At 45.2% G+C, this 27,142-nt stretch overlaps 1 protein-coding gene across 2 annotated transcripts; it reads left to right on the top strand.

Moving 5' to 3' along the window:
• Positions 1–280: 280 nt before the first annotated feature.
• On the top strand, positions 281–26,551 carry FAM20B (FAM20B glycosaminoglycan xylosylkinase). Of its 2 annotated transcripts, XR_012764210.1 has the most exons (9): positions 281–331; positions 7,633–8,163; positions 10,857–10,943; positions 13,406–13,515; positions 15,703–15,874; positions 18,558–18,749; positions 21,037–21,096; positions 21,624–21,980; positions 22,865–22,949. XR_012764210.1 is itself a non-coding variant. In XM_075422562.1 (8 exons), exons 2-8 carry the CDS (start codon positions 7,787–7,789, stop codon positions 23,094–23,096), a joined length of 1,230 nt encoding a protein of 409 aa, XP_075278677.1. In that variant the 5' UTR covers positions 292–331; positions 7,633–7,786; the 3' UTR covers positions 23,097–26,551. The 2 variants fall into 2 exon arrangements, 1 of the variants encoding a protein (XP_075278677.1); XM_075422562.1 differs by lacking the exon at positions 21,624–21,980 and having other exon boundaries at positions 292–331; positions 22,865–26,551.
• The last annotated feature ends 591 nt before the right edge of the window (positions 26,552–27,142 follow it).

Here is a 27,142-nt window from a genome sequence, read left to right as displayed (position 1 = left end):
TTCCCTTGGTTTGGCCCCTACAGACCGCCCCCTCCCCGCGCCATGGCCGCGGCGCCACCGGCCGGGACGGGGTTACCGCCCCCTCCCCTCCCTCGGCCGGGCAGGCGGGAGGCCGAGGGCCCTCGGAGCCGGCCAATGGGAGGGCGCGCCGCCTCACGCCGCCGAGGGGGAAAGCGGCCGCCTCATTGGTGGGCAGGCGGGCGGTGAGCGGAGCGGGGTGAGGCGGGGTGCACGCCCATTGGTCGCGGGGCGGAGGGGGGCGGGCCGCCGGGCGGCACCATGTTGGGGAGCTGGCGGCGGCCGGGGGCATGGAGCGCGGGCGGCGGGCGGGGTGAGTGCGGCGTGGCGGGCTCGGGGGGGGGGGCGGCCGGGTGCGGGGGCAGGAGGGGGGTCGGCTCCGGCCGGTCCCCGGGGCCGAGCGGGCCCCCGTGGGGAGGGTCGGCTCCCTCAGACGCCGCCCGGCCTCGCCGGGAGAGGAGCCCGCCGAGGCCGGTTGGGGAGCGGGGCGTCGGTGCCGCGGCCTGGCTGCCGTTCGGAATGGCTCCGCGCGGCCTTCGGCGCCCGCCGGCCCGAGCTGCGTAGCCGCGGCGGGGTTGGCCTCCCGTTTGCGGTGCGAGGTCTCCGAGGGGGCGGGGGGGGAGTGTTGACCCTGGCTGGAGGCCCGGTGCCCCCCGAAGCCGCTCTGCCGCTCCCCGCCTGGGCTGGGCAGCGGGGGGGAAATACAGCGCAAGGTTGCTGGGGTGGGAGAAGGGCGGGGAGGGACGTGGGGGGGTCACCAGCCCTGCCGGCAAACCTGCTGCGGCGCGGGCTCTGCTCCCCGCGGCTCCTGCGGGGGGCCTGCTCCAGCGCGGGCTCCCCACCGGGTCATGTCCCTCTGCTCCGCTGTGGGATCCTTTCGGGGCTGCGAGCGGGGATCTGCCCCACCGTGGGTCTCCATGGCTGCAGGGACAGCCTGCCGCGCCGTGGTTTGTTCCGTGGGCTGCAGGGGAACTTCTGCTTCGGTGCCTGGAGCAGCTCCTGTCCTCCTCCTGTACTGACCTTGGTGTCTGCAGGGCTGTTTCTCTCCCATGTTCTCACTCCTCTCTCTGTCTGCAGTTGCTGTTGCCCAGGATTTCCCCCCCCTGCTGCTTAAACACGTTTTCCCAGAGGCGCTACCACTGTTGCTGATGGGCCCAGCCCTGCCTAGTAGCGGGTCTGTCTTGGAGCCGGCTGGCATCAGCTCCATCGCACAAGGGGAAAGCTTCCAGCAGCTTCTCGCAGAAGCCGCCCCTGTAGCCCCCTGCTAACAAAACCTTGCCACGCAAACCACCGTGGGAGAGTGAGGTGAATTTTGTTTTCTCGCCCATTAACAAAGTTGGCAGCTCGATTCTGGTACCAAAATCTCTTGTCCTCTGGCTCGTTGTGCGCTGCCACTCTGTTCTTGGGAGTGGGGGAGATTGATTGGCGCTGCCTTATAGCAGTCAGGCTCATTGCTGCTAAATGTCAGACGGGTACGTGGACCCCGTTTAAAGTTTTAGTGCCCATCTTAGGTATGAACTGAATAAACATAAGAAAGTCGAGAAGGAAAACTATAGGATTTTCTCGCTGTTCTTGCTTCATTTCCAAGTTGAACAAGGCTCCAGAAGACATTTCCAGCTCATGTTATTGCAGTTGTCTATCAGTGGTCAGGTGGAACTTAAGAACCTGGGGTGGGGACATGGAGGGGCTTGTTCCCTTAGTAGCAAAACTGCCGTATTTTCCATTGTTTTCTGACCAGGCCCCAGCATCTTCCGCTTTGGTACCCTCAGCCGCTGCCTGCGTCCCGTTCCGCTCTGCTTTATGGTACATTTGATGCCTTCCTTCTTGTACAGTGTTCCAGCTCCCTCCGTGTACCGGCTGTGCACACGCTGGTTGCCCAGACAGCCAAGGTGAACAGACAACTGTTGAGCCAACACCGCAGCCTTTCCCTCGGGGCTCCCCAGCTGCTGATTTCCAATAAACGCATAAACTCTGTTTTCAAAACATCTACTGTTCTGACAGATGTATTTGAAATTAGCTAATGGATCCAAAACCTTACCAGTAAAAAGTGTGATTATATAAACTTTGTTTCCATAGGAAACCGTGCTTGAAGGAGAGTTGTTCAGCAAGGAGGGGGAAGGAAGCCTGGCTTCCTGGGGATGTATTTGCCACATCCTAGCACAGTAACTCCCACCTGTCTCCTGCCACCCTCAGTCCCCCGGTACCTTCCCTCTCCTGGGACTGCTCCCACATGCTGCCCGCGTCCCGACCTGCCCCATCGGTGTTTGTGTGGGTGTTTCTGTCTGTCGAGCGGCCAGCTGGCTACAGGGGAAGGTTGAGGATATATATGGGGTTGGCCTTGGCCTCTTGCAGCTTCTGCCCTCCATCTGGCCAGTTGTGCTTGTAAAGCTCACGATGACAAATTTGGCAGAAATGTAGGTAATGGATTCTAAAGTTACTAAGGAATATAACGGGGCAAGGTGGGCAGGTAGATGACCACAGTTATTTCATTTCTCTCAGAAGTGTGAGAATGTATCAGGCAGTTACTGACTTTTACAGCTACAGGCATAGATAATGCAGTGCTTAAAATGCTGGTGATCTTTCATGTATTATCTAAGCTGTGGTTCTTGACTGGGGATGCAGTTGTGCATGTGGAAAGGAAAGTTTGAGCATAGGCTGTCGCGAAGATTTTTGCCTATAGATAGTGGAGGTTTTAACAGAAAAAGCAATGGAGAAATAGCAGATGAGTAAAGCTGTGTGAAGCCTTCTGTGCTGGATTACTAAACTCGCGCACAAACCAGGCAGCACACAAAGAGTGGAAGCGACAGAATGAGTCTGAAAAACCGAAGCAAAGGTCTGTGGAAGCCTGCCTGCGAAACCTGAAATAACGAGGCTTACGCAGAGTGGGGAAGCGTGAGCTGCCAAGGAGGTGGCCAGAGCGGGGAGGGTAGGAAGAAAGGCTGAGCTGGTGAGCCTGAAGTACATTTTGGGAAGAGGAAAATGTCACTATTGTATATGATGTTTCTTTGAGGCATTTTCTGGGATTTACTGGAGAACTTTTAAAGACCTTTTGCTAGGAGATCCCAAAACACATAGCGTATTTAGAAAGAGAAAATGCGCATTTAAACGGAAGTTAGCGCATACTTAACCATATTCGTTTCAGATTGGCATCGGTTTGGGCTATGATTTTTTGTGTACTTGTGCTGACAAACTAAACCTTTGCCCGCCCTCAGACCTTACTCATCGTTCGGAGCATAACAAAATCCTTGCTTTATGATCTAGAAAGAATACTGGTGTGTGGCATAGCGTTGATCTTGTGACTCCAATAAAAATCGTTTTCTGGGATGTGGTTCTCTGCTGACTTTGTAGCCTGCTTACGGTAGCTGTGATTTTGCTGCTGTTTGTAGCAGGGGAGTTTCATGCTGCTTTCTGAGCTGGGGGTGAAGTGGTGTGATGTTGGTGCTTAATGCCGGCGGGCATGCTTTAGTTCAGGCGTTTGTGTGCACAGTGACCCCACCGTGATATTTAGAAGATGCTGTTACTTGGATATTGAATTGGGAGATTTGTAACTTGCTGAGATTACAGACCTGGCTGTAATGAGAGACAAAATTGATCAGGAAGTATCCTGAAGAGCTAGTAAAAGACAAGAAGCATTTCTTCAGCAAACTTGGCAGCTGACTATGCTGTTAAAAAGCTGGTATGGTTGTTTATTTGTGACTGTTTTCCTCATTGATCAGGGGTGTGGTAAAATGGTAGAGGGAAGTGGGTTTTTTTGTGCTTCTATGACATAGAGACGGGTGGTAAAGCAACAAAACTCTGTAGAGTTTATCTTCTGTTTAGTAATGGTAGCTAGAGAGAATGCTAAGCAGAAGCTCAGGAAAAAATAAATGTAAAAAAAGCCCTGAAACACTCTTAGAGTTACCTGAGCTTGGTAAGAGCTGTGTGGCTGCTGCCCAGCAGCACGAGGGAATGTGCGTTGTTCTGGGACTGTAGGTATACAGGCATTGCTCTGTCCTTCTGTCGGTTGGAGGCTTAAGATGTGCTTGACTTCTGAAAACTTTGTTTGGGTTTTTCCTCCTCTGATGCCTTCTGGTTGAAATTGCATCTAGGATCTTCTGTGCATCCCGTATTCCCACAACTCTTATGTAGCAGTAAGTGGCTTCCCTGTCGCTTTGATCCTTTTTATCGAGCGTGAAGACCCTTGCCTTGTCCTCTCACCCTTGCCAGTTTGTGGAACTTTTTGCTTTTTGGGTCTCCTTCTGACATTATCCCTAGGTTTACTTTTGTCCTAGGCCCTTTTGCCCTTTGTTCCACAGAGCTCTGCCCACAGCTCACCCTGTTTCCCCCTTTTTAAAATTTTGAGGTTTTGTTAATATTGATTGCATTTATTTCTGTGGCCACCTTTCCCATCTCTGTCCTGATTCCAGGACCAGTTTCACGCTTCCTGAGCTTTCATAATCCTCTTTTCCAAAGATTTGTCCTTTTCTTCAAATTACTTTCTTCTAAAACTCTGTAAATATTTTCTTCCAACACCTCAACACTGTCGCTCTTGCCATCTTCAATTTAAAACAATGAAGTTGAAGTTCTTGCTCTCCGTGGTAAACTTCTTCGCGAAGGATTCGTTTTCGCTGGCTCGTACAGCAGGGAGTGTAGCGTTGGCACTGGAGGAGTGCGTGCAGGCTCTGCAGCTAGCGTGGGGAACCGATTGCGTGGCAACCTCCGGGCTGGTTTGTTGTTCACTGGAGAAAAGCAGCTGATGACTCATTTCGGCAGCTGTCAGTAAAAAGTCGGGGTCGACTCACCTGCTTTAAGCTACAGACAGTAAAGTCGCGGAGTAATTGTATAGCTTGTGGAGGAATGTTTAGTGATGATCGGTTGTTTGCTTAAGGGAATTACTGAAATGTCTTATAGCAAATATTTGATTTTTTTTTTTTTTTGAAATTCTGTCTACATCGTTGGAGGTTTTCAGCCAAAATTAGTTTCAAAGCTGTCACAAAAGATAAACTGAGTAAATGACCTTTAATTTAAGCGGTAGCTCTAGTTATATTCTCCCCTCCCTCCCCTGAAAAGAATACCCCTAGAGATAACTGTCATTCCTGAAAAGCAGTCTAGGAAAGCGAGTGCCGAGCTTCAGCTCCAAAGGTATGAAATATTTTTGTCCAGGGCTTTAGCTGGCCAACACTGGGCTGCAAGGCTTGCTTAAAATATACACGTACACATATACTTATCTCATAATGAGGAGTAACTGTTCTGAAAGGAGCTGTGTTCTTCTGTGTAACTTCTTACAAGCTCTGATGGCTTTTAAAAATGAATGAAAGCAGATCTTGATAACGGAGATGTTCAAAATTATTTGGAATTGCTAGCTTTAAAGAAGTGAAATTATTAAATTATAGTGAGATGGTATAGTGATAGCCTGATTAGCTTTGCTTGCTTTCTTAGATTTAAGAATAATATTGTTATTTAGGGCTCTCTCTCTCTGAGTGACTGCTGGTCTGTTTGCAAGAGTTGGGGCTCTTGAGTCAGGTGTGTCTTCCTCATCTGCGCTTCTCATTCTTGTGCTTGCAGTGTGTAATACACAGATTGATGTGCTGTTTGGAGAAATACAGGCTGCCGAAACAGGACCGAGATGAACAACAGTTTGTTTTAATTTCCATATAAACACGTGGCTTGCTGTTTTTCACTATACAAGCACTCATTTTCCAGTAGCTTAAAGTGAGTGTTACATAGTTAAGAGGGGACCATAGAGCCAGTTAGAAGCAGCCCTGATACTTGGTAGCCTTCGTTCAGCCTACCCTGTAGCCTTCGTGAGGTTTTTATGTTGCCGTTTGTGGTTGCTACTAACATTAAACCATTTGTTCACATTTCATTTTTAACTCATAGTCATTAGGAGACTTTTGCTTCCTTTCCCGCTTCTGCAGACAGGTTTTAAGAGGCAAAATGTGTAACCTGGGAAGGGCCAAACCGAACTGAGCTGTCATCTGAGGCAGGACAATGACAGCAAAAAAATCCAGATGGTCAGCGTGGCTCGAAGCTGTGCTTCTGCATCGTCCCAGCGCGTCGCCTGGAGGCTGAGCGGTGCTCAGCTTGGTCACCGTGCTGAAAAGAGGGGTTTGAAAACGGGAAGGTCTGGCAGTTTGTTACCCATTTTTCTCGTCCCTGTTGGTGGGCTGCTTGTGACTTTGGGTGGTTCGGCTGCTTCTCCTTTGTTGTGCTGGCCTGGGCCAGAGTTTTACCTGCGCGTGAGCACTAGTGCTGCTGCCAGGAGAAACGCTCGTTCTTGGCCCCGTGGCGTGCCCTCCTTGGATTCTTGTGGAACTACTACTACCTCACTGTCATCTGCGGTTTGCCACGGCTTTACTCTTCAATGGAGAGTTACCTCAGCAATGCGCTCCGGCCCTTCGGAGCCGTGGTACCCCCTGTGACCACTGCGAGCCCAATGTGGTGTCCACACGGACGCCAAGGACGGCTGTGATCCGTGCTTGGCCAGCAAGTCGGTGGCTGGCTGTCCTGTGGCTGCTGCTGGTACCTTAACTTAGCCTGCGCAGCTTGTTTTCCCAGTGACATGATTAATAATGACTGGTTTGTACGCTTATTGTTAAATCGCGTGAGAAGGTGTTTCTATATTAGTCCTACCACAGCTCAGGGTGCCGTTTGTGGTTTTTGTGATTAGCATAGCTTGTGCAGAGGGAAATCTCTGCTGGCTCTGGGCGTTCCTCAGAGATGTGCCTTAGTATCCGTCTCCATCTGGGTTTTGACTACGTTTAGCTAATATTATGAAGATAATTTCTGTCCTCATAATTAAAATACAGTTGATTAACTGTGTGTTTTGTGGTCCTCACGTACTAACACTGTACTGGCAGAGGCTTGTTGAGGGGTGAGACGTCTGGCAGCCTGTTGTAAATGTAGAAACACAGCTGTGGCTTTAACTGTTGTAGGTGAGGTTTCTGAGAAGAGACAGTGTTAGTCTTCTGAGAAGGGGTTTTTTTTTTTTTGTTAACTTGGTGTTGAAATTACAGCTATTTTGTGTATTTTTTGTGGTTATTGGTTTTACAGTTGACTGCGGAAGATGAATAGTTAACCACAAGGAAGTAAAGACGTCCATCTTTTTTTTTTTTTAAGACTGAAAAAAAAGATGAGTAAATTATAGTGGCAGCAAATGAGAGGCAACAAACAAATTAAGTCTATTCTGTCCTTATGTCTTACACCTTCAGGAAACTAGGCTGTGCAGCTGTTATCACCGGTTGTCAGATGTCGGAAAATCTACCTGGGAGCTTTCTCTTGAGGGAGCAATCTTTAGGAAACCAGAGGTCATGGGATCTCTTACTAACGGAAAAGTGTTTGTGAAATTTGAGCCATCAACTTAAACTACAATTCTCTGCAAAAGTCTTGCCCATGGTAGTTGCGGCTGTTACGATTTCAGCTATGTAGAGATGCTATCAGGCAATTTCCGCGTTGGTGCAGGTCACGGAAAGGCTACAGGCAGACAGCAAGCCCCATGTGTTTTAACAGAAATGCTTAGCCTGTAGGGTACAAGTGTACATAAACGCAGATGTGTTCCAAGCACAAACTTGATTTTGAGTTTGGTGGGATCTGCAGGAATGCAGTGTTGTAAGTTTGTGTTTTCTTTATTTTTAGGGGTACCAGAAGATGCTTCAGTGGTGATACCTCTCTCACAATGCAAGTTATGACTGAAATTCAGTAACCAACATCGCCTTCCTCACCCTGATCTCCAATAGACTTCCTGTAACACTTGGAAGAACGGGTCAGGGGAGAAGGGCTGAAGGTCACCATGAAGCTAAAGCAGCGAGTTGTGCTGTTGGCCATCCTCCTTGTCATCTTCATTTTCACGAAAGTTTTCCTCATTGACAACTTGGACACCTCGGCTGCCAACCGGGAGGACCAGCGCGCCTTTCACCGTATGATGGCAAGCCTCCGCATAGAACTGGACCCCCGGCTTGACCACACATTGCAGTCCCCTTGGGAGATTGCAGCCCAGTGGGTGGTGCCCCGGGAGGTGTATCCCGAGGAGACGCCAGAGCTAGGGGCTGTTATGCATGCCATGACGACAAAGAAAATAATAAAAGCTGATGTAGGATACAAAGGGACCCAGCTGAAAGCTTTGCTAATACTTGAAGGAGGTCAGAAGGTTGTCTTCAAACCCAAGAGGTAAATACTGCCTTCTATATTACTTTTTGTTTTGTCTCCAGTGGTTGCATTAATATTTAAGTTAAAAATTTATACATAAATGGAAAAGCCATTCTCTTACTTGTGAGACAGAGAGTATAGAGCCTTGCTGGAGCTCTGGTAACGTTAGGTGCTGTGCCAGCTGTCTAGCTTTGATGCTGGAAACAGCCTGTCTTTAGGTTAAAGGAATGATCACTGCGTTCAGTCCTGCAGGAATGTTGGTTAAGCCTGGTGTTTCTCAGCGGTATCTTCCCGACTGCGGAAGGGCAGTGTGGAGGCAAGTCTGCCTACTTGTTCTGAGTAAGGGTCACGTCAAACTACCACGAGAGAGTGCAGTTCAGGAGCAGGGAAGGAGTGAAAGCTGACAGCGGTCTTACAAGTAGGTCTAGGTATCTGGTGTAGCTGCATGAAGACTGTAAAAATGGCTTGGTAGGTCAGAGTGAGAGTCCCCAAGTTTCCTGCCTGCCAGTACTGAATGCTGGAGGAGCAGTGTAAGAATGGGCAGATAGCGAGAATTCCTTGGTACGGTCTCTGTTTACGGTGATCCACAGGGAAATTTAACATGATTGAACATTGATGAAGAGTCTTGTGCACGTCTGTAAGGCTTTTTGAGCTGTTTGCCTTTGGGAAAAGGAGAAGAAAGAAAGATGTAAAAAAGTAAGGCAGGTGTGTTTTATGGGAGTGCACAGCGAATGTAAAACATTGTCATCACAGAATGCGTACGTCTCTCTCCGGAGGGCATTGGGTGGAGCAAGCATGAAGTTTTTCTGTCGTGTTAATGAATGATTAGGAATGAGAAAATAAATCTGCCCTCCACTTTTTGAATTCACAGCCCTGCTTCTGTATGGCAAATTACTAGTCTGGCTGGAGCTTGCCTGTGGGGCTGCGCTGTGTTTAACCAGCATCAACCTCTCACACAGAAACCTTGGTGGTACAGCAAGTGGATCATCCAATAAATGCAGTAACAAGACGTGGTATTTCTGTAGCGCTTTCTGTATCAGCCTGTGCTGTAAAGCTTTTCACCGAGCATTAAATTGCATTCCTGTAATGACATATCTGTGCAGGCGAACGCAGCGAGGATGCTCCGTCAAGGACACGCGCAGCTGGGAATGTTTATAGGAGCGCTAGGCAGTTTGTAGGAGTGCTAGGCAGTACAGCCCCAGCCGTGCTGGGAAACCCCTATTCTGTTTGACTGCTGAATAGCTAGGCTTGTAGGTAGAGCCTTGTTCCGTCACTGCAAGATAGTCTGTTTAACTAGCTTTTGACCTGAAAGGTGTGTCAAAGTTACTACTAAAATTGGTTTTGAGAAAACTTGCTGGTTGGGGAAGAATTCATTCTCTTGGTACCTTTGCTCTAGAGAGGACTAGATGCCTACTGAGCGTGGAAGCAAGGGTTTGGTTGTGCTTTACCAATAGGTTTTAGCTCTGCAGCTTTCAAAAGGAGATCATGTTTTCAAAAGCCTGCTGTAAGTACATACAAAAGACCCAACTATGAGGACATGTTTGGAGGGTTTGCCAGCTCATTTCAAAATTACTTGAAATCCAGCTGAAGTTACTAACAATAGTTGCTGCCATCACAAGCCAGTGGGATATGTGAAAGAAGATGCTTGTTTGGTATAAGTTCCAGTTTGGCAAGAATCTGTCGGGTCCTCCTCCCAAAAACTCCATGCCATCCTGCACTGCCTAGCTCTCTTTTGAGCTGCCTTTCAGAGAAGCTAGAACATTTGCTCAGGCTGATGAAATAGACTGTTGTCTTGCCTCAGATCTTCTCTGAGCAGGGTTAAAAATGTCAAAGTAGAGCGCTGTGATTTCTATTACGTGTTGCTGCTACTGCTTGAACCCCGAGTCTGTTGGAAATAATCCAGTTTACACAAACGGAAATGAGAAAGTAGGTAATCTAATTTGGCCTTACTTTATTTGAAAAGATATGGTATTTCACCCATTTGCTTGGTATTGATTGTGGTATTTCATGCTCATCTGAAGTGTGCTTCTTAAGTGGTATCTAGACTTAATTCAAGTGTCATGAATCTTGGAAATTTGTGTTTGCCTATGCTATTTAAGTAACATCTATTTAAAAAGAAAAAAGAGCCCACCACTTCACCAAAATATACCATTATTGCAATGAGTGTCTAATTTTTATTTCTTGCTGTTCATTATGTCTTCCCTCCACCAGAAAAAAGGGTCTTTTTATATCCAGTATATATCTCAGGTTCATACTTGCTGATCTTCTAGCTACTAATAATTGTATTTGGCATTTCTTCCACAATATCAGATTGTATTTTCAGGTTAATCTACAATCCAGTCTAACCCCAAAATTGTTTGTGGCTTTGCTGCTTCCCAGTATAAATAGTCCCCTGTGCTGTAGCTGAGTCTGTGCTCTTTGCTCTTAAATGTGACTTGGCATATGGTTGAATTAAAACTCATTAGTCTGAATGGGCACTGCTTCCCAAGCTCTTGAGACCACTGTACATTGCTGACCTTTCCTCCTGATTTACTACTTCAACAGTCTGTATGCTGTTTAATTGCATTAATATTTGTCCCTCTCCCATTAGCAGTCATTTTGAAAGTGACCCAGAGTCCGTTTAGCTTAGTTCTGTTGTTGCACTTGTTGCTGTGAACAGCAAAATTGATGGAAATCCTGCATGAATCGCTTCATTTAACTTATTTCAATTACAGATATGCCAGGGATTATGTTGTGGAAGGAGAACCATACGCTGGCTATGACAGACACAATGCAGAGGTGGCAGCCTTTCACTTGGATAGGTATGGAATTATTGGGTTACCTGGCTTTATTATCTCTGGTAAACACTTTTTCAGAGTTGGGGAAAAAGATGTTCCCTGAAGAATGCACCTCAGGTGTAAGCTATTTCTAACCTGCCAATGTACCACATTGAAACCAAAAATAAAAATTAGCTTTTTTGTGAAACTTCATTTCAAAGATCTGTGCAAGATTCTAACATTTAAGATTTTTGTGAAAAATTTGAGAAGGAGAATAAGCACTGAAACCACTGATACTTCTTATATGGAAGAAGGAGCTTAGCCAGATCCTGTGGAAGAGTCTGCAATGCTGCGTGTGTGTGCTGACTTAATGCCCAGTACACTAAAAAGTCTAATGTTTAGGCTAACAATTTAGACTAAATACAGATCAGTTCATCCGAGAGGAAAGACAGCTATTCATACATTAATTGTACCTAGTGGTGCCTAGGTGGTTTTTCGGACCGGAGTTGTGGAGGTGCAATTACCAGAAGGAAAAAAAAGTTACAGGACGTACAAAGAATGGGACAAAAAAAATACCAAACATTGACTGTCAGTAGTTAGGAAATACTATTAGAAGTGCTGTTTCACATCTAGAATAAATGAGCGCAGTCTTGGTCTCCTCATTGTAAGAGGGCTATGTTGACACTTTGGAGAAGATTTCTGAAGATAATTAAAGATTTGAAAAATTCTTAGATGAAGAGACCTAAAATCTTGGGAAAGGGAATAAGGAGGGACAAATAAAATAAAGAATAGGGTGGTTGAACTTAAACTGAGCTTTACTGGTACGTAAATAAAAGGCTTGTCACTGTGACTGAATTCATAGGTGGAAAAAGATATGCTCGTTAGCCCTAATTCATTTGTGGAAGTCATTGTACAGGCAATGGAAATGAGTAACTCTAGGAAGGTTTGGTGGTAACCGGTTGTGTAATACCCATTGCTGTTGTTGCAATCCTGAGGTGGTGAGCCAGAATTAGGATATTTTAAGAGCAAAAAAAGATGATGTAGCCAGATGTCTGTTGTCCATTTGTGCTTTCCAGAAACACACAGACTTTGGTTTCCCTGAAAAAGCAGTGATCAGACATTGTAACGCAACAATCCGAAGCCTCTTTCCAGTGTCCAAATTCCTCTTTCTTAGCTATCCCTTGCTGTCTGGTTGGTTGTGGTTTTGTGCTTTCTCTGACCTTTCTACCCTCTCTGTGGCTACACCCCTCTATATTCCTCAAGCATACCTACCAGAAGCTACCTGCCCATGTAACTTTAGTGTGTGCTTCCATTTTGAATGGCGACAGTTCCATATTTTGTCCGAGGATGCCATTGTTTCTAAAAGGATCTGAATCACACTGGATGCTTACCACTAATGGGGAGACTCTGCTATCCAGGGTAATGACCTCTCAGCCATGGGTCTGACAATACAGGGGCAGGTTTTCCAGATCTCAGTTCTGTGCTTATTTACTTGGAACACCTGCATTTTCTCAAGCTGTACATTACTGTAGTAGCTGTGAATTTTGTCTTTATGCATACATGATTTGTTGAGGCAGACATTCTGTGTTGCCCTGTCTTAGAGGTATTTTATACTTGTGGAAGGGGACTTACTCGTCGAATATCTAAAAAAAATACTTTGCAGCTGTTAGTGACTCTCCCAGTATGTCTGTGGAATGTAGATTGTCCTTTTTCCAGAAGGGACAGTCCCTTTTCAGTCTCTTTTGCTGAGATGCAAAGACTACCGGAAGGGTAGCAAAAGTACATTAAGAGAATTGGGGCTGGCGTTGTACTCCTTTAAGCACTTTTACAATTCCATTACAAATACCCAAGTCACTTGTGGTCGCAGAGCAAAGCCTATGGCAGACGTGGGAGTGGAACCTGGATCTTGTGACTACTGCAAGTTTTATGATTGTTCTTCCCACCTCTCTTTTTTTGCGGTCGCTTCAGGCATTCGGTTTTGTTCTACCATTCTTTCTTCCCTTCTCCCCACTCATGCCAGACAACAGAACTCCTAGATTGTTTACTTTCAAATATAATTGAATTGAGCTTAAACATAGCATTTTAACGGATAGTAATTCCCGCAGATTATAAATGATCTTTCCAGGTGACCAGCCTGAAGGCCATATGGTTACTGCTTCAGACCGTACACGAGACAGATGATGGATATTTCTGGTATGAGGTCTGATTTCTGAGAGTTGGAGCATGGTGCATCCTGTGTTGCTCTGTTGCAAAGGCTCTAATAAAGCAGTGTCACCGATGGCCTATAAAGCAATTGTAACATCCAGGCACTGAGGAAGAATGAGTTTCCTCACTTGGCCTTGGTGAAGAGAGGAGGTTGCTGCAGGGTTCCAACTTTATGCTTTGGTCTCAGTCATCTCAGTTTCAGACAATGGCACAGAGACTGTGGTTTGGTGCAGGTTTGTTTTGATGTAGAGCTGCCGCTTGTGTTGCAAATTCTCATGTCATGTTTTTTCACCCCACATCAGAATTCTGGGTTTCCGACGAGCTCCGCTGGTGGTTGGCAGGTTTGTGAATCTACGTACAGAGATCAAACCAGTAGCCACCGAGCAGCTTCTGGGTACCTTCATGACTGTGGGTAAGTGGATTCCGTGGGTTGTGCAGTCCAGTGGAGAAAAACATTTTTAATGGGAAAAGGAGCCTTGGGAACGTGACACAGTTAGAGAACAGTTAACTGTGGTACGGAAAGCTGTAAGTCTCTGTGCCAAGAGAGGTTGTAAGGCTTGTGTAACCCCGTTTGGCAGGGGAGGAGGACTTGATTTTCTCCAAGTAGTTTTTCCTCTGTAACTTCTCTGTGTTCCCTCACACTGTTACACGTGGGTTTTTTCTGAGTAAGAATTTTCTCTCTGCTGTTGGAGGTGGTTAGAAAGGTCTATGATTAGACCTGAAAGGAAAAAAATGGGATTGTGTTTAACGCAGACGCAGTGGTGATTTGGGATAATTTGTAGAGCTGGTGCGTCGGTTGGTATTAGATTTTGTTTGTGCTACATCAGAGTCTGCTGAGCATTCATAACTAAATGTGTCAGAACTTCCGTATGTTGCTTACAGTAATAATGCTGTGAAGGACCCTTAGTGGGAATTATTAATGTGAACTCCTACCGGGTGGTCATTAAGCACCAAGAAATGACTTATGCTGCAGTATCAACTCCTTCAGGCTTTCATAAAATATCCAATTATTACTCTTTTTTTTTTTCTTATAAGAAGAGTCTAGAGATGGTTGTTCATGACAGCCGATAAATATGTGTGCCTGTGTATTTTTCCTTTAGAAGCACTGTTGGTAGTCTCACCTACTGAGTTTGCCTAACACCTTCAGTTCTAAGGAGTAACTTTCAGATGAGAGTAGCTCTGCCTTGCCAGACTCTCTCTGCATTCAAATTGGGTGTCTGCCTCAGACAGACTTTACTTTTTCTAGTTTCAGCCAAGATAACTAAGCAGTTTTCTAGTAGAAATGCTGACTTGAAAAGTGTGGCTCCAGAAATTTTCATTGCCTTTCCTTAGATTCCTCAGAACTGCTTGTTCCGCAGACCATGAACCAAAGAAATGGTTGGACCTGAGGAGAAGATTGTGACCTCTTCTCCACCCAAATTTGACCAAGTTTCTGAGGTTTTGAAGAAAAGATAATTCATGCGTACTCCAGGCAGATTTGCTAGAGTTGCAGCTAGAATCTCAAAGAATTCTGTCTCTTGCTACACCTGTAGCAGGCCATGGATAGGAAGAGAGACTTGCAGGGCTTTCCATACAAATAGAAGACCTGGTCTGCTGCAAGCTCTATGTTGTTGATGCTCATCTCTCTGATGTCCTCAAGTTGTCTGCCTGGGGCAGTGCGAGCGTAAGAGCTGGGTCGGGGTGGAGGACTGCAAGGGAGTGCGGGCTGGCTAAGGATGTGTAAGGATGGAAAGTGAAAAATGTGTCTCGGAGAGCTGGGCCTGGTTTGGGGAGGATGTTGGATGTAGGGCCAAAGGAAGAAAGGACAGGGAATAAGTGGAATCACAAGGAAGTGAGACATGGTTGAAGAATATTTTGGAAGAACATCTGTGAGTGTGGCACTGGAGATGATTTGTCAAGAGTCAAGCGAAGGCGGGTTAGAAGGGTGAAATAGAAAAGGTTAAACTGTTAATCTGGGCTACATTAGATTACGTTACAGGCTACACAGGCCTTAACAGACTAAGGACTGCAGGGTTGCATTGTTTCTCTCCTGGCAGAAGACAGGCGTGAAACTTGATCTGCGTTCCTAGGTCAGACAAGAAGGACAGCGTGTTTGTGTTTCCCTTGCTGAGTCAGCTCAAGTAACTGAGATGTGTGGCAGGTCTCAGGGCTCCAAATCCTGTTCTGCTTAGTTCTGCTTAGTCTTTTTTTCACTTGTCTCCACTTGGTCGACTTTTGAAAAAGAAGTGGGAAACCTGACAGACGAAGTGTGAATTTTAAAAAACAAGCAGTGCTAAGGTTGCAAAGTCAACGTTCCAGGGATTAGGGATCTCAAAAACTTGTTGACAGTGCAATATTGTATGAACTCTCAGTGCGATTAACACATTAGAAAATATAATTACTCTCTCCTTTGAATATTAATCTTTAATGTTGCTTTGAATGTGTAATGTCTGTTTAATCTCTGTTGAGCCTCTCCCTCTCTGAGGTGGGAAGCATGAGGCCAAGTGCAGAGAAATCCTATTGCAGTGAAGGCTGTGCTGCAACAATATGCTTCTGAATTTCATTTGACATTCCTTGGATTAAGTTCTGCTCTTTTGATACTCTTTATTTTTAAAAAAAGGTAATAACACTTGCTTCTATGGGAAGTGCTACTATTGTCGGGAAACAGAACCAGCTTGTGCAGATGGGGACATCATGGAGGGATCCGTGACCCTGTGGCTACCAGATGTCTGGCCTCTTCAGAAGCATCGGCACCCATGGGGTAGGACTTACCGTGAAGGCAAACTTGCCAGGTATGAGAACGTGATAGGGTTATTCTTTATACATGATCATTTGTACTAGAATTACCCTTGCAATACAGTGGCTAATTAAGAAGCAAGTGTTCTCAAAACCTAGAGTTGTGTTGACAGCTTTCTTGACACGACAGTAGAAGTCAAAAAGTCTAGGATGAGATTCAAATTAAAATCATCAAGAAAGAAATCTTCATTGTTTTCCACGATACTAACTGCTGTCCTTTTCCTGCTGCTTGTCTGGAACAGAACTCCACCATGCAGTCACTCCAGGTTCTGAAAATTCTGGCCCTGGGCAAACTAAGACTTTCCTCTTGTGCCACTAGACCTTCTTTTCACACTGTGCCTCCCTCACGGTAGCACTGTGCTATTTTCTGCCAGACCTCCTGTCGTGATCCTTGTAGGTTGTTTCAAGAGTTGTGGAGCTGGTTTAGCTTGAGTAGGTAGGCACTGAAAAGTTTTTCTTTGCTTTGAATAGCATCAGTATTTGGTGCCCATGCTCAGCATCAAAAAAGAATGCTTTCAGAGAAGGACAAACGTGGGATCTAGCAATCTTGTACAACAGATGTGACATGTCTGAGTATTTGGATTGGAGATGGTTTTGCCATGACCAGAGGTTTTGAGCTTAGTAAGTTTCTCCAAGTCTGTGTCCTGAACAAGTGATTGGAAAGAGATTTTTTCTGATCTAAAATATCCATTGATTTCAAACATTGTGATTGTTCTCAGACAAAGGCTTCATTGAATGGTTTTAGAGTATTAAATGTGCAGTTTGGTTTTTGAGCAGCAGGTGTTATCTCCTTTGCGACAGGTCAAAATCAGCTGTATTTAGTACACGGTAAATTGCAGTAGTGAATGAACTGAATTTCTTGGAGGTGTTTCTTTTTTTGAGAGACTGTTTTTCATTGTAAGCTGCCTGCTTACACCAGAGTATACCCCGATACCTGTGCTGATTTGATATTCACTGTGTTTTAAACTTGCTTGCTTTTGCCTCGTTCAGGTAGGATTGCACGGTTCTGTTGTATTGCACCTTGTCACGTTGCACTTTTCACTTTGAGGGCATCAGGAGAATTAAACGTACTAGATGTCATGCTGCTTTTTTTCTGCGTCTGGTAATTACGGAAAAATAACTGTAGAAATTTTTTTTCCAGATTTAGCTGCTCTTACTCTGTCCTGAGTTGACTTGTGAACATAATTCATGTAGTTACATTAGTGTACATAATTTTTAATGGACAAGTAATAGATAAAATCCCTGACCTTTGAAGTCCTGTGCTAATACAATATAAATGATCAGAAATAAATGTCGGAGAAAGGTCTGTCTTGAAAGACGGAATGGAAAATGAGAAGAGAGAGCATAATATATCTGAAAAATTGTTGCGAGGAGATGAAGTACTGATCTAAAGTAAGAGGAAAGGAAACACTTGAGGGAGAGAGGAATGTAGCGTAAAATAAATGTATCCAGTACAAGGCGGAGTATGTCCTTAGACTTTTGCCTGGTGGGTTTGTGCTGTGAGTTGGAATGTGAGTTGAACCTTGATGCAAAAGAAGGAGGGAACAAGAGACAGCGTTTGAGGAGTGTCTGTGAAGTGTCAACAGAAAACATCAAGAAGATAAATTTTAGCCACTCTGATTTGGATAACGGGGGGAAGGATGGGATATTGAGACCTCAGGCTCCAGATCTCTAGAAGATGAGGTGGGGTATGTGGCAGTTCTAATAGCTAAATTCTGATCTTCTCCGTGCTTTTGTGACTCTCTGCAATTTTGAGCGTGTCAGTGAGTCTCTCCAGCTTGTGTTTCCTCCATTTCAGTTTCCAGTTCACAGATGGTTTAAGGCATTTCCAGCTTAACTGTTATTTTGTGAAGGATTGTTTCAGCCCTTACATGGAAGACGTTATAGATCTTGTTATTTAGGTTCACAGATGGAAAGGATATACACCAGAGATTTGGTTGTTTTGGTGATGGTGTTGAATAGCTTTGAAAACCGTAAAGAACAAAATGAGAAAGTTAAAGATCCTAGCTTTGGAGAATTGATCCATGACATCCCTGTTATAAGACTGCAAGTACATGCCTAGGTTACGTGTAGAAGGAGAGGAGAGGTAAGGGAAGCTTGAAATCTTGCTGATGGAGAAGAACGTGAGATACACTGCAAGGGAAGTAGGGAGGAGAGAGACAACTGTGAGTGAAGGAGAATGAACACGTGCGAGGCCTTTCTCCTCAGAACAGAGGAGGTCATTGGTAACTGTGATGAGGTTATTTGCGTTAGAAGGAAAAAATGAAGAGGATCAGTGGAAAGCAAGGCTGGTGGAAGCAGGTCAAAGCAATAGGAACAGAGTGCTTAAAGTCCTCAGTTAGGAAGTTAAGGGAGGCAAATCTTGCCCTGAGGCAGCCCGACCACTGCTGAATGACGAGCGGCGAGGAAGCAAACTCTGACCTTGTTGTCTGTAGGAAGATGATGTGTAAACTTGCACTGAAACTATAGCTTGCTCCATACAACAGGGTGTTAATGCAGGATTTACTCTTTTAATGAACCATTTTGTCTAGCTCTTTCTTCTTTATATAGCCTTCACTGCTGTGCTTGCCTTATCTTTATGCACACGTAAGTGAATAAAGGGGCAGCTGTAATGCCGTTGGTGTGCAGTGGTGGAGTGTTTCTTGAAGATTTGATTTGGTTTCTCCTGACGACCTGCAGGTGGGAGTACGACGAAAGCTATTGTGATGCTGTGAAGAAGACTTCACCGTATGACTCGGGCCCTCGTCTTCTTGATATCATTGACACCGCCATCTTTGACTATTTGATTGGGAATGCTGACCGGCATCACTATGAGAGTTTCCAGGATGATGAAGGAGCCAGTATGCTCATCCTCCTGGATAATGCCAAAAGGTGAGGGTAAGGGAAATTCTGGTTGCCAGGCGGTGGCAAGCACAAGGGCACAAGTTTATCTGCTCTGTGTCTCTCTGTTTTCTTTCTCTCACTAATTTTTTCATTAATACCTTTTGTGCAAAAAATCCAAAGCTTTCCTTCTTATCAGAAGTTACTCACCAAATATTAGGGTCCTTCAAAGGCTGTGGCACTTACTTTGTGCTCTAGATACTATGACTGCTTTGGGAAAAGTCTTACTCAAACTACAGAAACTGCCAAATTAGCACAGTACGACCTTTCTTCCCCAAGCAGCTTTCAGAGGTTTGCTTGTGTCTCTCCTCCAGTCCCCAGAAAAGCTTCTCCTTTTTATGCTTTGAATTAATGGAAGATTAAAAACTTATGATTTATTATTTACCAGTGAGTATTAGTGAGTGCCATAGTAAAAGTAGATCTTTTCAAAATGTGTTTCTGAATAATTTGGCATTCCCTGCCTTCTGGATATGTCTACTCTGGCTTGAAAAGGTTAACAGTTAAAAATTGAAATAGAAGAGCAAAATGTGATGATGTGCTAAGTGTGGATGTTAACTATTATTGAAACAAAAATGAAGCATGTAGTAACTGAGAGGAACTGATAAGTCCTTCTGGAGGCCAGGCTTTACTATGCGTATGTGTTTGAAATGTGAATTTTTCTGTCTCTGCTATAGTTTTTGTATGGTGGCTGGTATAGTTTAAGTTGAAAATCATATTGAAGATACAGCCTTGTTTAAATCATAACAATTTGCTCAATTTTTCTTAAAAGCAGAGATAACCTATTCTACTTTCTCATGCTTTAGTTCCAAGACTCCTGAGGTTTTTTTTCTGATGGGCAGTACCATCCACAGTGGCAGTGAGTTTCCCCTCGTGCGGACGGCCCAGCTGCTGACAGCCAGCTCTGTGCCGGGCGCTGCCCTGCAGTGGCTTTGCCTGCCGCTTGTACAGAGTGTTGAGACCTCTGATCTAGACAGAGCCTTGGAAGGCTTGGAGTTACCATTTCTTTCCCCATTTGCCTTTCGTATAGTGGCTTCCTTCCTTCCTTCCTTCCTTTGTTTCTAATTTGTCTGCAGCGGCTGAGTTGAGTATTTTGTCTTCATGCGTCAGCCTGTTCAGTAACACTCCTTCAGTTATCTCAGCAGGATGCTTTCCACCTTGGGATTGCTTAATTATTGCTGCTCTCAGACTGCCTTAGGTGACACTGGCAAAAATTGTCTTTCTGTAACGCTCTGGCAGTGTGCTAGGAGGAAGTTCATGTATTAGTCACTGGACGTGAATATGGTAGGTGAATTTCATGTCAGGCCTTTCATTGCGGTACTTGTGTATAACATTAGAAAAACATGTCCAGTGGGGCTTTGCGAGCCCAGAAGTAAATTGTTTTCTTGAAAGCTGAAGTGAAGTTCTTTCAGCTCCTTTGAGATAAGGGGTAGGGGGGCATTTTTTTCGTAGAATCATAGATCTCAAGTTGGAAGGGACCCATAAGGATCATCAAATCCTTGCTTCTCGCAGGACTACCTAAGACAAAACCGTATGACTAAGAGCATCATCAACACAATCCTTGGTTCCGTGACCACTTCCCTGAGGAGCCTGTTCCAGTTTTAAAGCTGCTAATAACAGAATTGTTTGAGCAGAGTAATGCCAAACTCCTAGAGTAATAAGTTATCTGTATTGAGGGGAAAGTTCTCTGTTAAAACAGTATGACGAGGAGGGTGAAACTATAAGGAAAAAAAAAAAAGGCACGTACGCACGTGTTTAGATGAAGCTTGAAATATAATGAATTCCTTTTGGCAGGCCTCCTTTAGAAAGTGTGATCGTGACATGTTAGAGTTGATCACCTTGTTAGTTGAGCTGTTGATCTAAGCTTGGCCATCTAAAACAGCACTGGCTGCTTTTCCGTTCATTCCTTGTCCAGCTGTGTCCGAAACGCAAAGCTCCCGCTCTCTACGTGTAGAATACCAGTTATTCCTTTCCCCTGCTTTGCAAGATGACGTTTATTTCTAAACACCTCTGAAGTTTGTTTCTAAAGTGCGTTGGTCTAATAAAGATCTAGGTATGCTGGTGTTGCTTCCGTTTACCTGGTACGTTAGCTGATGCTTTTGAGAGTTACAGCTGTAATTGGTTGTGGCCTGTTTGTATTTTAATTTAAATGATGTGATCTATTGTAGCATGAAATTGCCTAGTATTGATTTTGGTTTTTTGAATTCTCTAGAAATCTGTTGATGTTGAGAACAACATTAGAGGTTCAACTGGTTCACTTGGTTTCAATTTTGCTTTTCAGCTTTGGAAACCCTGCCCTGGATGAAAGAAGCATCTTGGCTCCTCTTTATCAGTGCTGCATGTAAGTGAAATGCAGGGATGCTGTTCACTTTACTGATGCAATTGCTGTCCGTAGGTTTGTGATGTGATTAAGTTTGAAGCCTTCTGGCAACCTGAAAATGTTTGCTCAGGTACATAGAGCTTTAGTTTTTGAGGTACTGTGTTTGTCTGATGTATTGTCACTGCTCAAGAAGCTGAGAAATACATTTTTATTAAGGTAGTAAATGGGACGGTGGACTGTAGGAAGTAGTCTCACCTCTAGGTCACTGGTTCAAATCTATCCTTAGTCAGTGTGACAGGTACTCTGCAGCTGTCTGCATCCAGCTCGTGCCGAGTAAAAGTTCACATCACAGTTTGAGTACTCCCTGACAGAAGCGAAGGACTCAAAGTGTCTGGCAACTGAACTACCTTCATTTCTAAATGTTCTTTCTGAACCAGACTGCGGCACTGCTCAGGGAGCTTCTTTACCAATGAATTTTGTAGGTTTTTTTCAGGATTTTGTTTCTGCTTTGGCCTAGTGAGCTGTGTTTTTGTTCTTTTTATTTTTAGAGGCTGTGACTTGTGGATTTCTGTTTTCTGTGGCCGCTCTCTCACCAGGCCATTGCTACTTCTCATTAACATACAGAGAAAAGTACCAGGAAGAAAATTACCAATATATCCGTTTCCTGCATCTGTTACTTCAAGACAATTTTAAACCTTCCAAAGTACGCGCTTAGTTGAGAGTTGCTTGAGCCTGTCCTTGGAGGGCTCTGTCTCCGAAATCCCTTGGGGCCTGTGAAGCCTGGATACTCTGCAGAAAGCCTGAGCTCCCCCCGGCTTGTGCTGTGCAAGGCTCTGTGTGTGCTACAGTACACCCGGCCTACGTTCTGCAAGATTCTTTTAGGATCCATACGGAGAACAATTAAAGTAAATTATTTTCAGATTCTTTAATTTTCTTATATTAATTTTAAAGGCATTTTTGATTTCCTGTTTTATGAGGATCTTTTGGAGTCTTTCTCATCTAGATTCTCCCGAATACAACCGGAAAAGAAGTTTATCTGTGTAAGAGACTTTGCAGTTTCCTGCTTTTCAGATACACTTTCTTTCTGATACCAGGCAAATGCCATATAAGAATTCATAAGCGTAATTGTTTTAACTATAGGTTTGTCACAACACTTGCTTATGTTGCTGGTTTCTTCAGAGGCCTTCAAAAGCCAAGAGTTTAGACTGGTGGTGTTAAAACACAAAATTTTGGGGGAGAATCCCAAGAGACTTCACAGAACAAGACAGTTTAGATGGGCTGGCATGAAGAAGTTTAATGGCCAATGAAGCAGAAAGATCATTGCTAAGTTCACTTTCTGTGGAAGTTCAGTTGACTGACTTGTGTCCTTTGTGGTTAATTGTCGGTCAGTGATGCTCTTCCTGAGGTAGTACGAGTCTTGTTTTTGAATTAACAGCCAGGCTGTTAATTTTCTTTCCTTTTCTTTCCTTTTCAAACTGTGTCTGGGAAGCCTCAGGGCTGAAGAACCTCTGTGCTAGCAGCTGAACACGTGCCCGCGTAACAGAAGAATAATTACATCACATTAGAGTCTTTCTTCTTCAGCTTCAGTTTTCAAGTTTCACTTAGATGTTGCATATAATGCAGTTACACCTGGACCTTCCCATCCCCAAAGCACTTTTGTAATAAGCCTCCGTTTTATTTGGGTGAAATCCTGGTGTAACAGGCTCCCTCAAGAGGCTGGCGTTGCTGTTGCTGCCGGGACTTCAGCTGGACAGTGGTACCATGACCTGTTTGTGTCTTTCTCTTGCAGCATCCGGGTTTCTACCTGGAACAGACTCAATTATCTGAAGAATGGAGTACTGAAGTCTGCCTTAAAAACTGCTATGTCGCATGACCCCATCTCACCAGTGCTGTCTGACCCTCATCTGGATGCCCTAGACCAGCGGCTTCTCAGTATTCTGGCTACAGTGAAGCAGTGCACAGACCAGTTTGGGCCAGATGTTGTGCTGGTGGAAGACAGGATGACTCTGTCTCATTTGTAATTGTAGTGGAACACAGAGGAAATTCCTTTTTTAAAAAACAAACAAACAATCAAGCGATAGAAAAACAGCACAATCAGTTCGGAAAGGCTGTGGCCAAGGTGGACAGGAAAGCTTCCGAGCCAGAGAAACAGAGGTGACACTGGCTTTTACCTGGGGCTGACAGCAGTGAGAGGTGGGAAGTTGGAGCCTGGGACGGCTCAGTACCCGTGACGGCATCTTGGCCGTCGTGAAGTGTCCATTGCCGGCAGTGGACATTGCACTGGATAAAAATGGCTCTTGGTGTTGGTGGAAGTGTGTGGAATACAAACACTAATTTGTGGACTGAATCTGGAGGGGACAAATGGAGGTGAACAGTACGATCCTCTCCCCTTCTCTTCCCCACATGTACTCTTGCGAGTTTTTGTTGATTCAGGGTTGTACGTAATCAGCTGTGAGCTGGTTAGGCATTTTACTGCTTCTTTAGAGAAAGAGGAAGTGGTGAATAACTCTTAGGCTGAAGAGTTGTGCCACCCCCCCGGGGTGGGATGTTCTTCTGAATGCCATTAGGGGTGGGAGAGGGAACCTCTGCTGCTCAGTTGTCTTTTCCTTGATTAAAAGCTGGGAAAGGGGGTTACCTCATATGTGATAATGCTTCAGTGTTTTTGCTGAAGTCCTATGAAAGATTTATCCACAGGGTTGGAGAGTTAGGGGAGGACAGGGTGGTTATACAGCACTTGGTAATTTAGGGGTTAAAGTTTCCATGTCTCCTGTCACTGTTTTCCATTTATAAGGAATCTGGCAAGGCCTGAATAGAGGAAATACCCTTGCAGTCCTGTGTCCATATTAACCAAATTTTCATGATATTGTAGCTGAGGAGGAGGAGGACAGAATCTGTCCTCGGAAGCAGGTTCCGTTCAGCGAGGACGTGCTGCTTACTGTACTCCTTCCCTCCTGTGGGGCACCTGGGTGTGTTGCACTGGGGAAACAGAGGAGTATTACTGGACTTTCCCAGCCGTAGGAGAGGAGCTGTGGTCTTTCTTCTTCATCCCAGATGGAGAGAGCTTCCCGCTGCTCGGTGTCGTAACTGCAGCTCAGTGCTGCTGTTGTGTGGAACCCCAGAGGTTTTTCAGTCCCACTGTTCACCTGGTCTGGCTTGTGGCTGAGCTCTGAAGCTGTGAGCGCTCCCAGTAAGTTTTCTGCCTTCCCCAGCTTCTTCCTGCAGCCCCCGCTGTCGTGTTCTGACCGGGGTGGTCATCCTGGTGTCCTTGATCCCGATGGGTTTGCCAGGGATAGGGGAGAGCTGGTGTAAGTTGGCTTTTCAGGGTAGACTTGTAGCCCTCATCTTGAGCTAGTCCTGTCATCCTTCTGCCCTGCATCAGCCTGCACCGCGGATGAGCTTGTGGCCGTAAAACTTGTCACACTTGTGGCAGGTCTGCATCTGCATCTCCAGAAGGAAGCAACTTCGTCATTACGTTTCCAAATTTAACAACTTTGCATCGATTTTCAGTTCAGACAGTATGGTCCTTGGAAATAAGGAAAGAGCTCACTTCCCAAAGTGATTATGTAGTATCGGACTGGTGAGCAAGAGCAGCAAAACGTCAGTTGAAGACCCTTTCCTTGACTTGTCTGTCAGAATCTTTCCAGCTCCGCAGTAGCGTGGCGGGCAGATAGAGCGCTGTTCCCTGTTCTTGCACCTGCGGCCACACCTGAGCAAAGAGGCATTAGCGAGAGAGTTTATTTTCAAAAGGCACTTTTGTTTTGTTGAAGTGTTTTTGTCATTGCCTGAGCAGAGTATCTTGAAAGTAGAACGCAACTGTTTACCTGAAACTGTATTTTACGTTCTTCTCGATCTCTTCTGGAGTTGGCCATCACACAGACCTGCGCCACAGTCAGGATGGGATCTGGAGTTACTTAGTGGTGTTACTAGTCAGGACTGGAACGAACAGCCAGCTTTTAGGACCCTGGTGTTGAGCTAGTGCCTGTTTATCGCTGTACTTGATGACAGAATCATGCTTTCGAAGCCACGGTCCCTTGGTGAGTTTAACCCACCAGCGCAGACCGTGCCATGCGGGTTCCCTTTGGGCAGAAGCGCTGGTGAGTGTGGGCAGGAGCCGCGCCGGAGGGAAGGACCCCGGGCAGCACGGAGGCCGTTAGCGAGTGCTTTTATTCTAAAGCAGAATGGATTCAGACTGAGGCATTTTGACATAAACATTTCCCAGGAAACTGAAGATGATTTACACAAAGGGGGGACGGTGAAGCACATGGTAGTGGCTTGTAGCGTTTTTAAAAGCATGTTATTCTCTTTGAGCTTAATCATGAGCACTTAATATTTTGGGAAGGATCTACCAAAATTTAAAGTTTTGATTTATATTTGATCACTCTTGATCATTTCCGTTTGATTTAATAACGGATTCCAGAAAAAGTCTTTCTGTCTTTATGAAATCAAATCAGTTTTCAGGGCGTATGTATTGCTTGTTCGTGGGGCTTTAAGCTGAAGCTTTTGCTGTCAGATGGATCTTGGAGGGGAGAAGTTTCCCCCCAGTATGAATGTCAAAGATGTAAAGCACTGTATTGGTTTACTTGTAAACAAAGGGCATGAAGTCCAGCATCATCAGTAGCAGGAAGCAAGAAATGGTTGTTTTTTTTCTTCTTTTTTTGCCATGTTGGCGATTCTGGTCACTGCAGACACCACTGAAGCTCGGTGTTCTGCAGCAGGAGAGAAGAATAAATGCCTCTCTCACCCAAAATCGGGAAGATCTGATTTTTGGCTTTGTCATAATCTCTGGCATTTTGGCAGTGATCGTTGTCTTGCTTGAATACAGAACCCTGAGAAATTTTCAAATCAATTGTAACCATTGCAAGCGAAATCGGAAGCAGCACCCACGAGCAAGCAGGGTCTGCCCGGATCTCTGAAAAACAGCGCCGTGTGTGAGGCGGGCCCTGTGCTCTGTCGGTGAGGTTTTCACGACTCCTCCTAATGCTTGTTCACTGTGCACACTGCAGTTCGCTGGCTCCAGATGTTACAAAATGATTGTGTTGCGGATATTAGTAATATCAGCACGCTCAAAGCACAGAAATCAAGAACTAATTAAAAAGAGAGCATCATCAGCCATCTGCTATTTATCTCCTCCTTCCGAAGTCAGCAGTCGGGCTGGAGGAGACACTGAAGTCGGCTTCTCTTCCAGCAGCTAATGAACTGGAGTGTGTCTTGCCAAACAAACTTCAACTGAAAAATACTAATTTATTTAGAAGGTAATTTATTTGCTGTGGCAGCTGGAGCGAGATGCTTGACACAGACACCTCTCCTGGAGCCATCAGAGGATTGCCCCGGGAGCAGCTGCTCAAACGGAGGTTGCCAATAAGAAAACTGAATGCGATCGTGACTTTCTACTTGTATCCCCCTGGGGTCAGATTCCGCATAAAGCAACATTGTGTGAATAAAGATTTTAATAAAGCAACACTGATGGGTTGTTTAAGTCTCTTTGTCTCTCTCTGCTGTCTTGCTCTCTCTTGTTCCAACATGTGGTGGGCTGAATGTTTAAAGTGTTTTGCTACTTAAGTTTCCCGGTTATTTCTTCACTGATAGTTATCAACGGCATTGATTCCAGGCGTGTGTTTCCACGAACGGGGTCAAATGTGCAGGTTGTTTGCAAGAGCTTTTTCGGGAAGGAAAGATGTGTTTAAGAAGAGCATCCCAAAGCGATACAGCAGAAGAACACACCTAGGTTTAAATGATCTTCAGAGAGCAAATATTTTTTGCTATTGAAAGCGCATACCATGGCCCTGCATCAGCCAAACACCTAGGCTGATTTCTTCGTTGTCTTCCAGTAGGTTGGCTTTGTTCTACGGAGCAAGGGATGTATATTGAGCTGGCAGGTGTTCATGGTTGGCTTTTCCAAGGCTTTATTGAAGCCCTTTTATGAGACAGGGCAAGTAAACGGCCATCCAACTCTTGTTCCTCCAGAGTGCGGGGATTTCGTCTGCCTGTGTCAGAGCTCGTGTTCTTCATAACCCACTGCAGTGAGTTTTTCAGAGCAGGAGGGGATGCTCACAGTTCTGAACGTCGG

The sequence above is a fragment of the Opisthocomus hoazin genome, chromosome 6, assembly GCF_030867145.1.
Source record: "Opisthocomus hoazin isolate bOpiHoa1 chromosome 6, bOpiHoa1.hap1, whole genome shotgun sequence".
Lineage (NCBI taxonomy): Eukaryota > Metazoa > Chordata > Aves > Opisthocomiformes > Opisthocomidae > Opisthocomus > Opisthocomus hoazin.
Note: the sequence above shows the minus strand (reverse complement) of the source record. Positions and strands in the feature narration are given on the sequence as shown.